Source organism: Quercus suber, unplaced genomic scaffold, assembly GCF_002906115.3.
Source record: "Quercus suber isolate HL8 unplaced genomic scaffold, Cork oak 2.0 scaffold_160, whole genome shotgun sequence".
In the NCBI taxonomy this organism is placed as follows: Eukaryota; Viridiplantae; Streptophyta; class Magnoliopsida; order Fagales; family Fagaceae; genus Quercus; species Quercus suber.
Genome location: NW_027069621.1, coordinates 1252493 through 1265607, shown reverse-complemented (window position 1 = coordinate 1265607; position 13115 = coordinate 1252493). Strand labels below are relative to the sequence as shown.

General features: G+C 38.3%; 1 protein-coding gene across 1 annotated transcript; it reads right to left on the bottom strand.

Moving 5' to 3' along the window:
* Window positions 1-8770: 8770 nt before the first annotated feature.
* Window positions 8771-9586, bottom strand: LOC136069282 (uncharacterized). The gene has a single exon (XM_065777597.1). It carries the CDS (start codon window positions 9584-9586, stop codon window positions 8771-8773), a length of 816 nt encoding a protein of 271 aa, XP_065633669.1.
* Window positions 9587-13115: the final 3529 nt, after the last annotated feature.

Below are 13115 nucleotides of genomic sequence, written 5' to 3'. Positions count from 1 at the left end.
TTAATCAAGTTGGCCGGTTCTACCGCCATAGTTATCCATTATTTTGTACATCTATTATTCATTATTTTGAATATATATGTTCCTAACTGTTTTACATCTACATACTGATAACTCTCCAATTACTATTCATCATCTCTTTCATATCCATTGCTACTGTTATTCTTTTGTTGGAAGGCTGAGCCTCCTATCTATCTGCTTTTGTTCATTGATTATTTGTTCATGTTGATCAATTGTTTCCCAGTTATCTGCTTCTTCTTATTTCTGTTTTTATCCAGCCAGTTTGTTGCAGATGTGTACTGTTGAGACTTATAAGACCGTGATCTGTGCCGTTGTCAACCCAGTAAGTCCAGTAAATCCCAGTTGAGTGTGTGTCCCGCTGTAAGTCCCGCCGGATAGGGCCGAAGGGAGTTATCTCAGAGTGGATTGTGGCAATAGGAGGTTGAGTTGTACAAGATTAGGCAATTGTCTTTGTGTTCACCCTGTTTCAGATCTAAGGATAGATCCAGAATTTTGAGGTTAAAGGTAATTAGGTTGTGATTGTTTAACTAGGCTTTTAATCATGAATATGAGAAGATTGTTTAGAAGTAACTCTTCTACCAGCATTAGATCTTCCAGTACATCCCTCCCAGAGATTCCCCAGTCAGATGGTGTAATTAATTCGGAGAATTATGAAGTTTCAGACCTAGATCTAAAACTAGGAGATTGGAACATTCCCAAGGTTCCCACCAACAAGATCTACAAATCTTCTTGGACCCTTAAGAATGCCTTTAAAAACAGTTACCATGTCCGAACCATAGAACAGGTTTACAGTATCAACAAGGAGTATGAAACATGCTACTTGTTACCTGAAGCAACCCTGGTAGGACACAAGAAAGATGGATATCATTTTATCCACATAGGTTTAGTCCAGGTCGGAGTCAAACCCCTAATCCGAGAAGGATTAAATGCCTCCATCCTCATGGCCCTTAGAGACACTCGTCATATAAGATTCAATGACAGCCTCTTAGGAACCATAGAAACCAGTCTTAGTAATGGTCCTGTCCATTTTGACTGCTTTCCAAACTTTTTAGTGGCTCTTGAAGACCCACATGTCATGAAGACCCTCACCCTCAATATCAAGACCTTTGGTACCCTTGTGTTACCCGGAGTCAGACAAATAGCCTTGATATACAGAGTTTACTACAAGTGCATGAGGACGAACTTCAATGTTCAAGCACTTGACAAAAGCCCCAAAGGTGAAACTACCCTGATCCAGACCACAGACACCCAAGCTAACATTCAGGTTCCCAAAACCCTGAAATGGTCTCAGGTTACTTTCCCTCATGATTGGATGATTGAAAATGAGAATTTCCATCATCAGATCCAGAACCCCGCTAGGAACCCTGATCTAGACTTTGTCCAGCAACTAGCCGACGGCTCGGTTAGAATCAGCTTTGACCATTCTAGATTAAGACCACCAGTAGGTTCACCATCCTACACCCCATCATGTTATGAGGATCCTAGGATTAGATCTTTACCAGATCTACACCAAAGCCTCCCGCAGTTCCCTATTTCTCTTAAGAATAGACCTGCATCCCAGAGTAGCACATCCAGACCTCTAGCACCTTTCCCTAAGTCTAGAAGAGACTTAGATCTAGAGCTCCAAAGTGTCCAGACCAAATCTAAGGTTAGCACACCCTGCTACACAGCCAGACAAGATTCAGTTGTTGATGAGGAAGAAAAGAAAAGCCAGAAACCTCCATCACCAACAGGTAGTGATATGGTAAATCCCTACCAACAGGAACCCCAAGATCCATTCCAGCAGGAATCTGGAATCGATTATCAGCTTATGGTTATCAGGAAAGAGTTCACTCCTGATATGGATGCCTTAGGCAAGGAGTTTGAGTCAGAAGAAAACAGACTTAAAAGAGAAGCCTATAGAGCCAACCATAACCTTGAACAAAAGAAAGAAGTTCTCAGTTGTTGGCAAACGTTCATGAAAGAGATATCCAGTAATGTCCCTTTCTTTGAATACTTTGAGAACCATTTCAAGTGGCACAAGAAGTCTTGTGTGCTCACCAAAACCAATTGGACAAAACCCCCTAGTAAAGACGCTAGTGGCAAACCCAAACCTCCAGAAGTTGTTAGATCTCACCATCCACCACAGGAAGCTATAGTCTTCAACCACCGTGGAACGGATCTAGTTGCCTCTCCCTTCAAAACCCCTACCACTCCTGAAGAAACGGTAGTGAAGAAGGTCATAGAGCAAAACAACTACACTAACCAGTGTTTAGGAGTTATAGGAAAACAGCTTGATAGGATAGAAGACAAGGTAGACAGCAAGGTTATTCCCTAGCCAGGAAACCCTAGCAAACCTGTCAAAGCCATAGAGAAACCTCTAGTCAAGCTCCCTACAACCAAGCAACCCAGCCTTAGATCTAAGGACAAAACAGCCTTAGAAATAGTCAACCAAAAGCTTGAAGAACTAGTGAAGCAGGAACCAGTCACCCCTTCACCAGTTAGCACTTCAACCAGCGTTGATCCCCGTCTTCAAACCAACAGAATAGTTGGTTTAGATGTCCATACAGCCTCTAGCAGTTCTAGTACCTCCTCCTCAGACAGTGACAAGGAGATAGAACACCTAGAAAGCCAGTTCAGGGACTTAAAGGTGAAGAAGCTTACCCATCCAAAGGTAACCCCTACAAGCCTAACCAGAAATTGGTATCCCAGACCAACACCCCCTGACCTCCAGTTCGAGGAAAGAAATTTGAACACCCAGTTTTCAGTCTCTTCAGGTAAACTCTATGAATGGAACATAGATGGCCTATCTGAACAGGAAATATTGAACAGACTCCAACATATGACCATGGTAGCCAATAACTACATCAGTGAAGGACATTCCCATACTGAGGTCATAGGACTCATTTCCTTAGGATTCACAGGTAAACTCCTCCAATGGTGGAACAATTGCCTCACCGAAGAATCTAGGGAAGACATTAGGCATGCTGTCCAAAAAGATGAGGAAGGTCTCCCCATCTTTGATACAGATAGAGGTAGTGGTATCCCTGACGGAGTCAATACCCTGGTCTATATGATCATGAAACACTTCGTAGGCAAACCCAGCAACATCACATCTAGGATTTACGACCAGTTAAGTAACCTTAGATGTAAAACTCTTGGAGACTTTAGGTGGTACGAAGATGTGTTTACTACCAGAGTCATGCACAGAAGTGATTGTAACTCTCCATTCTGGAAGGAGAAGTTCATCAATGGTTTACCTACCCTTTTTGGTGAAAAGGTTAAGGAAACCCTGTGTAACCCCTTAGGTGTCATAGATTATGATAACCTAACCTATGGAGACATCTCTAGCACCATTCGAAGTGAAGGAATGAAGATGTGCAGAGATCTCAAAATCCAAAGCAAAGCCAGCAAAGGCAAAGCCAAGTACGAAGTAGGAAACTTCTGTACACAGTATGGCTTACCTTCTATTCTTCCTAAGAGAAAGTCCAAATACAGAGGCAAGGAAACCTCTGAACATTCTCATAGGAACAGAACCAAATCCAAATATTATAGAAGGCAGAAGTACAGCAAAGATGACTTCTATAAGAAAGGAAAATCCAAATCCACAGGAAAGTTCATACCCAAAGCATCAGGAAAATGCTACAACTGTGGAAAGAAAGGTCATTTTAGAAAAGAGTGTAAAGCTAAGGCCAAAACCCTTATCAATACCCTCATAAGTGACCAAGCAGGAAAAGAAGAGATCTTTAAGCTCCTAGAACTTAACCACTCTGATAGTGAGATTTCTAGTAGTGAGATTCGACAGATCTACCAGTCATCCTCTGATTCCTCTAGAGTTTCTTCTAGCACCTCTAGTGGCCCAGATGAACCCATCCCTTGCATGGATAGTTGTTGTAGGAACAAAACCCTCAATGTCCTTTCCAAGCAAGAAGAGCTCCTCTTAGATCTCATAGAACAGATTGAGGACCCAGTCATCAAAGCCCAGAAGTTTACAGAGTTCAAAAGAACCTTAGTTAAGGAAACCAGTAAACCTGAAACTAAGCTTCAAGAACCCAAAGTTGATTTGGAACAAATCTACAAGAGATTTACCAAATCCAAGAAGGAAGTTACAGTCAACGACCTTCAAAAAGAAATCAAGGAAACTAAGTCTGAAGTTAGAACCCTTAAACAGGAACTAACCATCCTTAGAATTGATCACAATTTCCTTGACCAAAGATTGAAAAATCTGGAAATCACTTCTCATCATGATAATGGGGAAGGAACCTCATATCAAAACCTTTCCGATGATGAAGTCGATGAAACAGTTAACCCAATTGCAGACATGGTTCAAAGTCAAGACCTTGTCCCACCTAACGACAAGTTCTTGGTAACCATTAGTAGGATTAACTTCCAAAAATGGCACTCCAAAGTAAGGATTGTCATAAGCAAAGATTTTGAATTAGAAACCATAGCCTTGATAGACTCAGGTGCTGATCTCAATTGCATTCAGGAAAGCATCATTCCCTCTAAGTACTTCCAGAAAACCAGAGAAAGGTTAACTTCTGCAAGCGGAGGTAAAATGCAGATTAAATTCAAAATACCCAAAGCCCATGTGTGCCAGGACAATGCATGCATCAAAACCACATTTGTCCTTGTCAAAAATATGACAGATAGAGTGATATTAGGAAATCCCTTTATGTGTCTATTGTACCCTTTCACCACGGATAGTGAAGGAATCACTACCCATCCTTTTGGTCAACCTGTTAAGTTTGAGTTTCTCAGAAGTCCTGAACAGAGTGAGATTTCCATTCTCCAAAATATTTCAGTTTCCAAGACCCTCAACCTATTCCATCTTGACACACAGACTCAAGCTCAGAACCTTGACTCTTCCATCCCAGTTGATGTCCCTCTTGGTCCATCCCAAAGAACATCTCATATGCTGCATAAAAGATTTTGCTCGTTAACATTGCATAGTTTTTCCAAAAACAGTTTTAAAAACAAAACTTTTGATAAAACTTGTTTTTGCAAAATCCTGCAGGAAGATAAGCAAAAATCTTATTCCACAATGTGGCGTAAGTTGACTTCTTCAGCAGAGAAGAGGAACAAGGGGAAAGCACCGGCATCGGGCTATCCTCAAGACAAAAGGACTCCTGCAGTAGGTTCTCCTTTTGTAATGCATGAAGGTGCATCCTCTAAGGGAAACCGCAGAGGATCAACATCCCTTCAGGATTATGTCCCAGCAAAGGTGACATACTCCAGTGGTGACATTAATGTTATTTTACAGGAAGTTTTATCGGAAGATCTTCAATGGAAAAATGGTTTATTCAAAGACCTGCCTTTCTCCATTAAGTTCATCCTTGATAACCTTCAAGAAGCCTGGACTCTAGATAAAAAAGGCCTTTTCCAAAGAACCCTCAAAGCCCTAGAAATATACCTAGCTAACCTTGAGGCCCAAAATGATGCTATCACTAGTCAACTCTTTGGCAAAGAGGATATCCATTCAATGGATAAAACGACTATTATGGGCACTAATTATGCAAAGTTGAGCCTTAAGGCCCAAACTATCTTAAGAAGTGCTATTGCCAACTTGCCCCCAGAAATACAAACTAATATTTTTGGTTGCAAGGCTATGTTCGAATCCTATAATCAATGGTGCGAACACTTCAAAGTTCTTGTCACCACCCATTTCCCAGTTTTTGGTGAAGATAGGGATATTAACACAGAAGTTGGTCGCACTCCTGCCCAGTCTCCATGGGGACAATATTTTGGGAGCAGCCACAGAGTTTATGAGAAACGCCATCCTTTCCCTGGTCTCATAATTAATTATGAAAACAGTACAAATGATGGTACAGAAGAAGAAGCCATGAACTCAAGCTGGCTTTCCAGAATGTTTGAATATGGGTTTGTTAGGTTAATCAAGCTAACACGCCATGATCAAATTATTCAATTCCCACAGATCATACAACAGGCTGTCAAAAAAAACCAGAAGTCCATCTGTCTCCATTAGATGTTGGAGCACACTCCCACAATGGGATGGTAACAACTGGATGACTGTCATTCCCTCCAGACACCTTGTTCTCATCAATGGTTACACCTACCAAAGTCCCTGGTTTAAAGGAGATTCTTATTTATCTTTCCTAGAACCTCATAACCTTATTGACTGTTGGCGTAACTATTTCACCAATGAAATTCTCACTGTTGCCCAAGACTTGTGGGCAGATTATCATTTTGTTGGAAGCACAGGAAGAATTTCTGTCTTCACAGCCAAACCATATTCTGAAGCAGCCATGAAATTCCAATGGATTAATTACAATAATGATCCACGACGATTCATTGCTAAAGCACCAGACTATGAGGCCCTAAATTGGTGTTGCATCTGCAACCAACTCACCATCTTCCACATACACGACTATGATCATAGTCCTCCTCCAGAGTATCATGACCCATTCCAGGATTCCCAAGATCCTTATTATGGTTACAATCTGGATGAAGATTAGATTCTCCAAATAGCACCAGTCACTATTTGGAACAGTTTTCAGATCTGGTTACTATGCAAGATTCTGCACAGCTACAGTACCCGGACAAAATTACTATTCATCAAACAGTAACGATGAACGGTAATCCAGAAAAGCAAGGGGACAAAACACTATTCATATACAGTGACCATTACTGTTCACTCTATAGTGCCCCGACAGAAATTATGAGTTTACTATTCACTTTCGGTTGGAATGACATTTTCACCCGAGTTAAAGCAGTTTACTCTCCGTAATTTCAGCAGTCTTCAGCAGACCAAGATGCTCCCTTCCTCTATATAAGGCAGCCTCCTCCTCAGTCTGAAGCAGGCTTAAATTTACACAAGTCTCAGAGGCTTAAAATACCTCAGAAGTCTTTTAGCTCAGCTCAGCAAAACACTTCAACTATCCTCCCTCTCTTTACAAATTGTAAACAGATGGCTTTCATTTCTTGTATCTCAGTTTATAGCAATTGTAACCTGTACCTTTTATATTTCCGCACACAGATGGCTCATCAGACCCATCTCTTGTAACTTTCCCCCTTTTTATATATATATATATATATATATCCCAACGAAACAACATTAAAGGCTTAAAGCCATCCACGTTCAAGCCATCTTCTTTTATTTCCAAATTGCAACTATCTCTAAAGATTCAGCAGCTTTTGGATTAACCTTATTGAGGTCTTTAAAGCCATTCTCTAATATATATATATATATATATATAACCCAAGAAAAACGATAAATCTACCTAACATATATAGCCCCAAACGTTAAAGCCATATTCATAATTGAGATTTGAAATTCCATGATAAGATTCTAACTTTTTAATTCTTTGTTTCTAATGGAGAGAAATCATACCTTGAACAATCTGATTGCCTCTTCACTTGTATGTGCTCTAAACTCCAAGGAAAAACACCTCTTAGCCTCCTTAGTGATGAAACCCTAATTTATCTTTTCCTCCACCTTATATTTTAAGGCATTAAAGATGTGGGCTTGGTGGGGTAGTGGGCTGGAGTTTAAAACCCATTTAAGCTTATCTCTTTAGTCTCTATTCAGCCCATAAAACATCTTCCTCTTTTATTTATTATTTTAATTGTCGCACCAAATTGTATGCACTAAAACTTTAATTTTCTCACCTATTTGTAGCACCACAAAATTTTCTACTCCCATCTTACTATGCACACACATACATTACCTCAACTCTATATTAAAACTGACAAGGTACAGTGATAATCATAAAATCAAAATTGGGGTATTACACTCTTCCCCCCTTAAAATAAGTTTAGTCCTCTAAACTTGATGTATCTTAGTCCTTGAACATAGAGAGATATTAGTCAACCAAATTAGCATCACTAAAATTCAGTACTATCCATAACATGTATGAATGGAAATCTTAAGAATATCTTCCTTCTTAACTTTAAGGCTCTGCTTGGGAGGAGGGAATGGATTGGAATGGAAATAAATAAAAAGAATAATTTTAGAATATTCTTCCCTTTTCTTGTTTGGGAGTTTTAATTGAGGGAATGGAAAGTCCATTCCCTTGTTTGGGAGTTTAAGTGGGAGGGAATGGAATGAGTAGGAGGGAACACCCATTCCTTTCTATTCCCTTAAAACCTCAAATTTTCATTCCTCCTGAAATTAGGAGGAATGGGAGGGAATGGAATTAGATTTAGTAATTTTTTTACTAAAACTCCTAAAATACCCCTATATATTCAACCCTTTATTTTAAAACAGGGGTTTAATAGTAATATTGTCATAAAATGATTCCATTCCATTCCCTCCATGTTGCTCCCAAACAGGATTACTTACATTCCATTCATTTTCATTCCTTTCCATTCCTTTATTTTGAAACATCCAAATAAGGTTACTTAATTCTATTCCATTCCATTCTTTTCCATTCCTTTCCCTTACTTAAATACATTCCATTCCATTCCTTTCTATTCCCTTATGATTATCTCATTCTCTTCCATTCCATTCCCTTATGAACTCCCAAGCGGAGCCTAAGTTGACGGTAACCTAATTTAAGGACAATCTTGGGTAATCGATATATATTACTCACAGTCATCCTATTCCATAACCCATTATCAATGCATAATATCTTTTCCACATGAAAAAACACTATTGAATACAACCCTTATCTAGAACTCAAAAATATCATGATAACCAATCTACATTATATCATATCAAAATCTCAAATCTTAAAGAGAATTAACACAGCCATTACTTCCTTGTCTACTATCATCACCATACAATACTTACATAAACTCAGCAACCATTATTTTACTTAATAAGAGAATATAAGGAGATGGTACTTGACTTAGTTTCCTCATCACTTTGCCCAGTAATAGCAAACACTCGTCCTTGGATTTTTGGCCTTTGATTCATATCATTAAGCTGAACCATCGGCTCACTCTTCAAAGCTGGGCAATCTTTGATACGATGACCCATTTTTCCACACTTAAAACATGCCCCACTTTCACGATAGCAAACATCGTTATGCTTTTTACCACACTTTGAACAATTCTCTATTACTTGTTGCACCACCTTAGGCTCTAGTTCTATTGTAGTCTTCTTTTTGAAAGGTTTGTCGTTTTTATTTTCTTTTTGAGATTCTTCAGGCTTGGATCTCTTTTTATTTTGATCTTGAATTTTCTGATAGTCTTCACATTCCTTCTCAACAACTTTTGCCGTCTCCACTACCTCAGAGTAAGCCTTCAATCGTAAGGCTGCCATCCTAATCCTGATACTTGGTCGGAGACCCCTTTGAAATTTCTTAGCCTTCTTAACATCATTAGACACAATATGAGGGGCAAATTGAGCCAACTCAATAAACTTAGCCTCATATTGTAATACTGTTGTATTCCCTTGAATTAGCTCCATAAACTCCACTTCTTTTTCATCCCGTACACTTTCTGGAAAATATTTCTCATAAAAAACATCAAGGAAAACAGTCCAAGTCAATATCTCATCTTCCTCAAGTGGCATAGTCTTTTTGGTGGATCTCCACCAATGCTCTGCTTCCCCCTTCAGCATAAAGGAAGCAAAAGAGACTTTTTGCACTTCAGTATAGCCAATCACATCAAAAATTTTCTCCATTTACATTATCCAGGATTCTGCTTCTATAGGATCAGGGTTGCCCAAAAATGAAGGAGGACCCAATTTCCTGAATTGCTCAATAGTACATCCTTCAATCTCAGCATCTTTGGGCTTAACTGTTCCACTAGTACTAACATGCTTCTCCACCACCTCAGCAAGACTTTTGATAGCACTTAAAACACCCTCAAGGCTCTCAGATTTTGGCTCAGAATCAGAAGGGGTAGAATTGCGGGGTGGCATTTTCCTATAACCAAACAAACAACACTTAGAGTAGGATAAACCTCCAAGAAAAATCATAGTATACAAGAGATACTAAAGCTTTTACTATTCTTATGATCCTAAGTATATAGGCACATAGCTTCTAACAATTATCAAATCCATAAAAATACCCATTGATCATTCAATGATTCAAGCCTATTCTTCCACATCCTATACAAAAACATCAAAAGTCCTAATTGTCTATAGAATCATAACTTAGAGCTCTGATACCAACACTGTCACGACCTAAATCCATGGAACATGAATTTAGATGCATGACTAACTTGCTAATCTTGCACAACTAAAAGTAAAATTAATCCAAAATAATTTAAAACTTCAAAGAAACAATGCTCTTAATAAATAACCTCTTACAAAAATCTAAACTCCACAAATTAGAAATAATCTCCAAAATATAAATCATGAATTTCCAAATAAGGATAACTAAAATTCTATAAGTCTTCAAGTAATATAGAAATCGCCTACAACTTCCATGCTCAACCTTGCACCTTACAAAGCGATCAGAAGGTCCTATATTCCCAACTACACTTCAATCTGAAAAATAGTAATTGATGGGGTGAGCCACATCTAGTAAGTAATTATGCATAATATGCACAAGTTTTGTCCATTAGGTTCTTAGAAGTTAAAAGTTTTCAAAAGTTTTGTATTTCAAACTTATATTTTCTAAAGTTTGTCAAAAGTATTTTTGCATCAATGAAAGAGAAATTTCGACTATTAAATAATGTTTTAAAGAGATACTTTGAATTTTAAATAACGTTTTGAATGTCCAAATCTCATTTAAAAGAGGATTTCTAAACTAAAAGATTTTCAGAAAAGAATTGAGTTTCAAGTAAGTTTTCTAAAAAGGTTCTTGCCCTTTAAGTTTGTTTAAAATTAAGTGATTTCAAAGTCATATTCTTATTTTCCAAAGGGTATTTAAGACGTTTCTTTTAGCAAATTGGGTTTTTAAATTTACTCAAAAATTGTAAAAATATTTATAGAAACTCTTCAATTCTTATTCATTCCCTAAGAGAGTCAATCATCCTTTGATTTATGTTCTATTTGATATTGTGATCTTTGATATGCCCTTGTATTTGAAAAGAAATTGTTAATATCAAGTAAATTATTATATTTTGTGTAAATTGTGTTTTGTGATATGTGACTCAAAATAAGTGTTTTTGGAATTGATCAGATATATTAGGTATATGTGTAAATCCGCTCACAGGATTGTATGTGAGAATATGTGTTGATCCCTCAACAGTAGGGGTTAGATGTTGGTATCTGCTCACAGGATTGTATGTGAGAATATGTGATGTGTATATGTGATACTGTGCTCTGATCAATTTTATGTATGTGATTTCTAATGATTTTAAGATGTGATTACATATGTATTAAGTGATTTAGAACCTTAGTTAAGGAAACCAGTAAACCTGAAACTAAGCTTCAAGAACCCAAAGTTGATTTGGAACAAATCTACAAGAGATTTACCAAATCCAAGAAGGAAGTTACAGTCAACGACCTTCAAAAAGAAATCAAGGAAACTAAGTCTGAAGTTAGAACCCTTAAACAGGAACTAACCATCCTTAGAATTGATCACAATTTCCTTGACCAAAGATTGAAAAATCTGGAAATCACTTCTCATCATGATAATGGGGAAGGAACCTCATATCAAAACCTTTCCGATGATGAAGTCGATGAAACAGTTAACCCAATTGCAGACATGGTTCAAAGTCAAGACCTTGTCCCACCTAACGACAAGTTCTTGGTAACCATTAGTAGGATTAACTTCCAAAAATGGCACTCCAAAGTAAGGATTGTCATAAGCAAAGATTTTGAATTAGAAACCATAGCCTTGATAGACTCAGGTGCTGATCTCAATTGCATTCAGGAAAGCATCATTCCCTCTAAGTACTTCCAGAAAACCAGAGAAAGGTTAACTTCTGCAAGCGGAGGTAAAATGCAGATTAAATTCAAAATACCCAAAGCCCATGTGTGCCAGGACAATGCATGCATCAAAACCACATTTGTCCTTGTCAAAAATATGACAGATAGAGTGATATTAGGAAATCCCTTTATGTGTCTATTGTACCCTTTCACCACGGATAGTGAAGGAATCACTACCCATCCTTTTGGTCAACCTGTTAAGTTTGAGTTTCTCAGAAGTCCTGAACAGAGTGAGATTTCCATTCTCCAAAATATTTCAGTTTCCAAGACCCTCAACCTATTCCATCTTGACACACAGACTCAAGCTCAGAACCTTGACTCTTCCATCCCAGTTGATGTCCCTCTTGGTCCATCCCAAAGAACATCTCATATGCTGCATAAAAGATTTTGCTCGTTAACATTGCATAGTTTTTCCAAAAACAGTTTTAAAAACAAAACTTTTGATAAAACTTGTTTTTGCAAAATCCTGCAGGAAGATAAGCAAAAATCTTATTCCACAATGTGGCGTAAGTTGACTTCTTCAGCAGAGAAGAGGAACAAGGGGAAAGCACCGGCATCGGGCTATCCTCAAGACAAAAGGACTCCTGCAGTAGGTTCTCCTTTTGTAATGCATGAAGGTGCATCCTCTAAGGGAAACCGCAGAGGATCAACATCCCTTCAGGATTATGTCCCAGCAAAGGTGACATACTCCAGTGGTGACATTAATGTTATTTTACAGGAAGTTTTATCGGAAGATCTTCAATGGAAAAATGGTTTATTCAAAGACCTGCCTTTCTCCATTAAGTTCATCCTTGATAACCTTCAAGAAGCCTGGACTCTAGATAAAAAAGGCCTTTTCCAAAGAACCCTCAAAGCCCTAGAAATATACCTAGCTAACCTTGAGGCCCAAAATGATGCTATCACTAGTCAACTCTTTGGCAAAGAGGATATCCATTCAATGGATAAAACGACTATTATGGGCACTAATTATGCAAAGTTGAGCCTTAAGGCCCAAACTATCTTAAGAAGTGCTATTGCCAACTTGCCCCCAGAAATACAAACTAATATTTTTGGTTGCAAGGCTATGTTCGAATCCTATAATCAATGGTGCGAACACTTCAAAGTTCTTGTCACCACCCATTTCCCAGTTTTTGGTGAAGATAGGGATATTAACACAGAAGTTGGTCGCACTCCTGCCCAGTCTCCATGGGGACAATATTTTGGGAGCAGCCACAGAGTTTATGAGAAACGCCATCCTTTCCCTGGTCTCATAATTAATTATGAAAACAGTACAAATGATGGTACAGAAGAAGAAGCCATGAACTCAAGCTGGCTTTCCAGAATGTTTGAA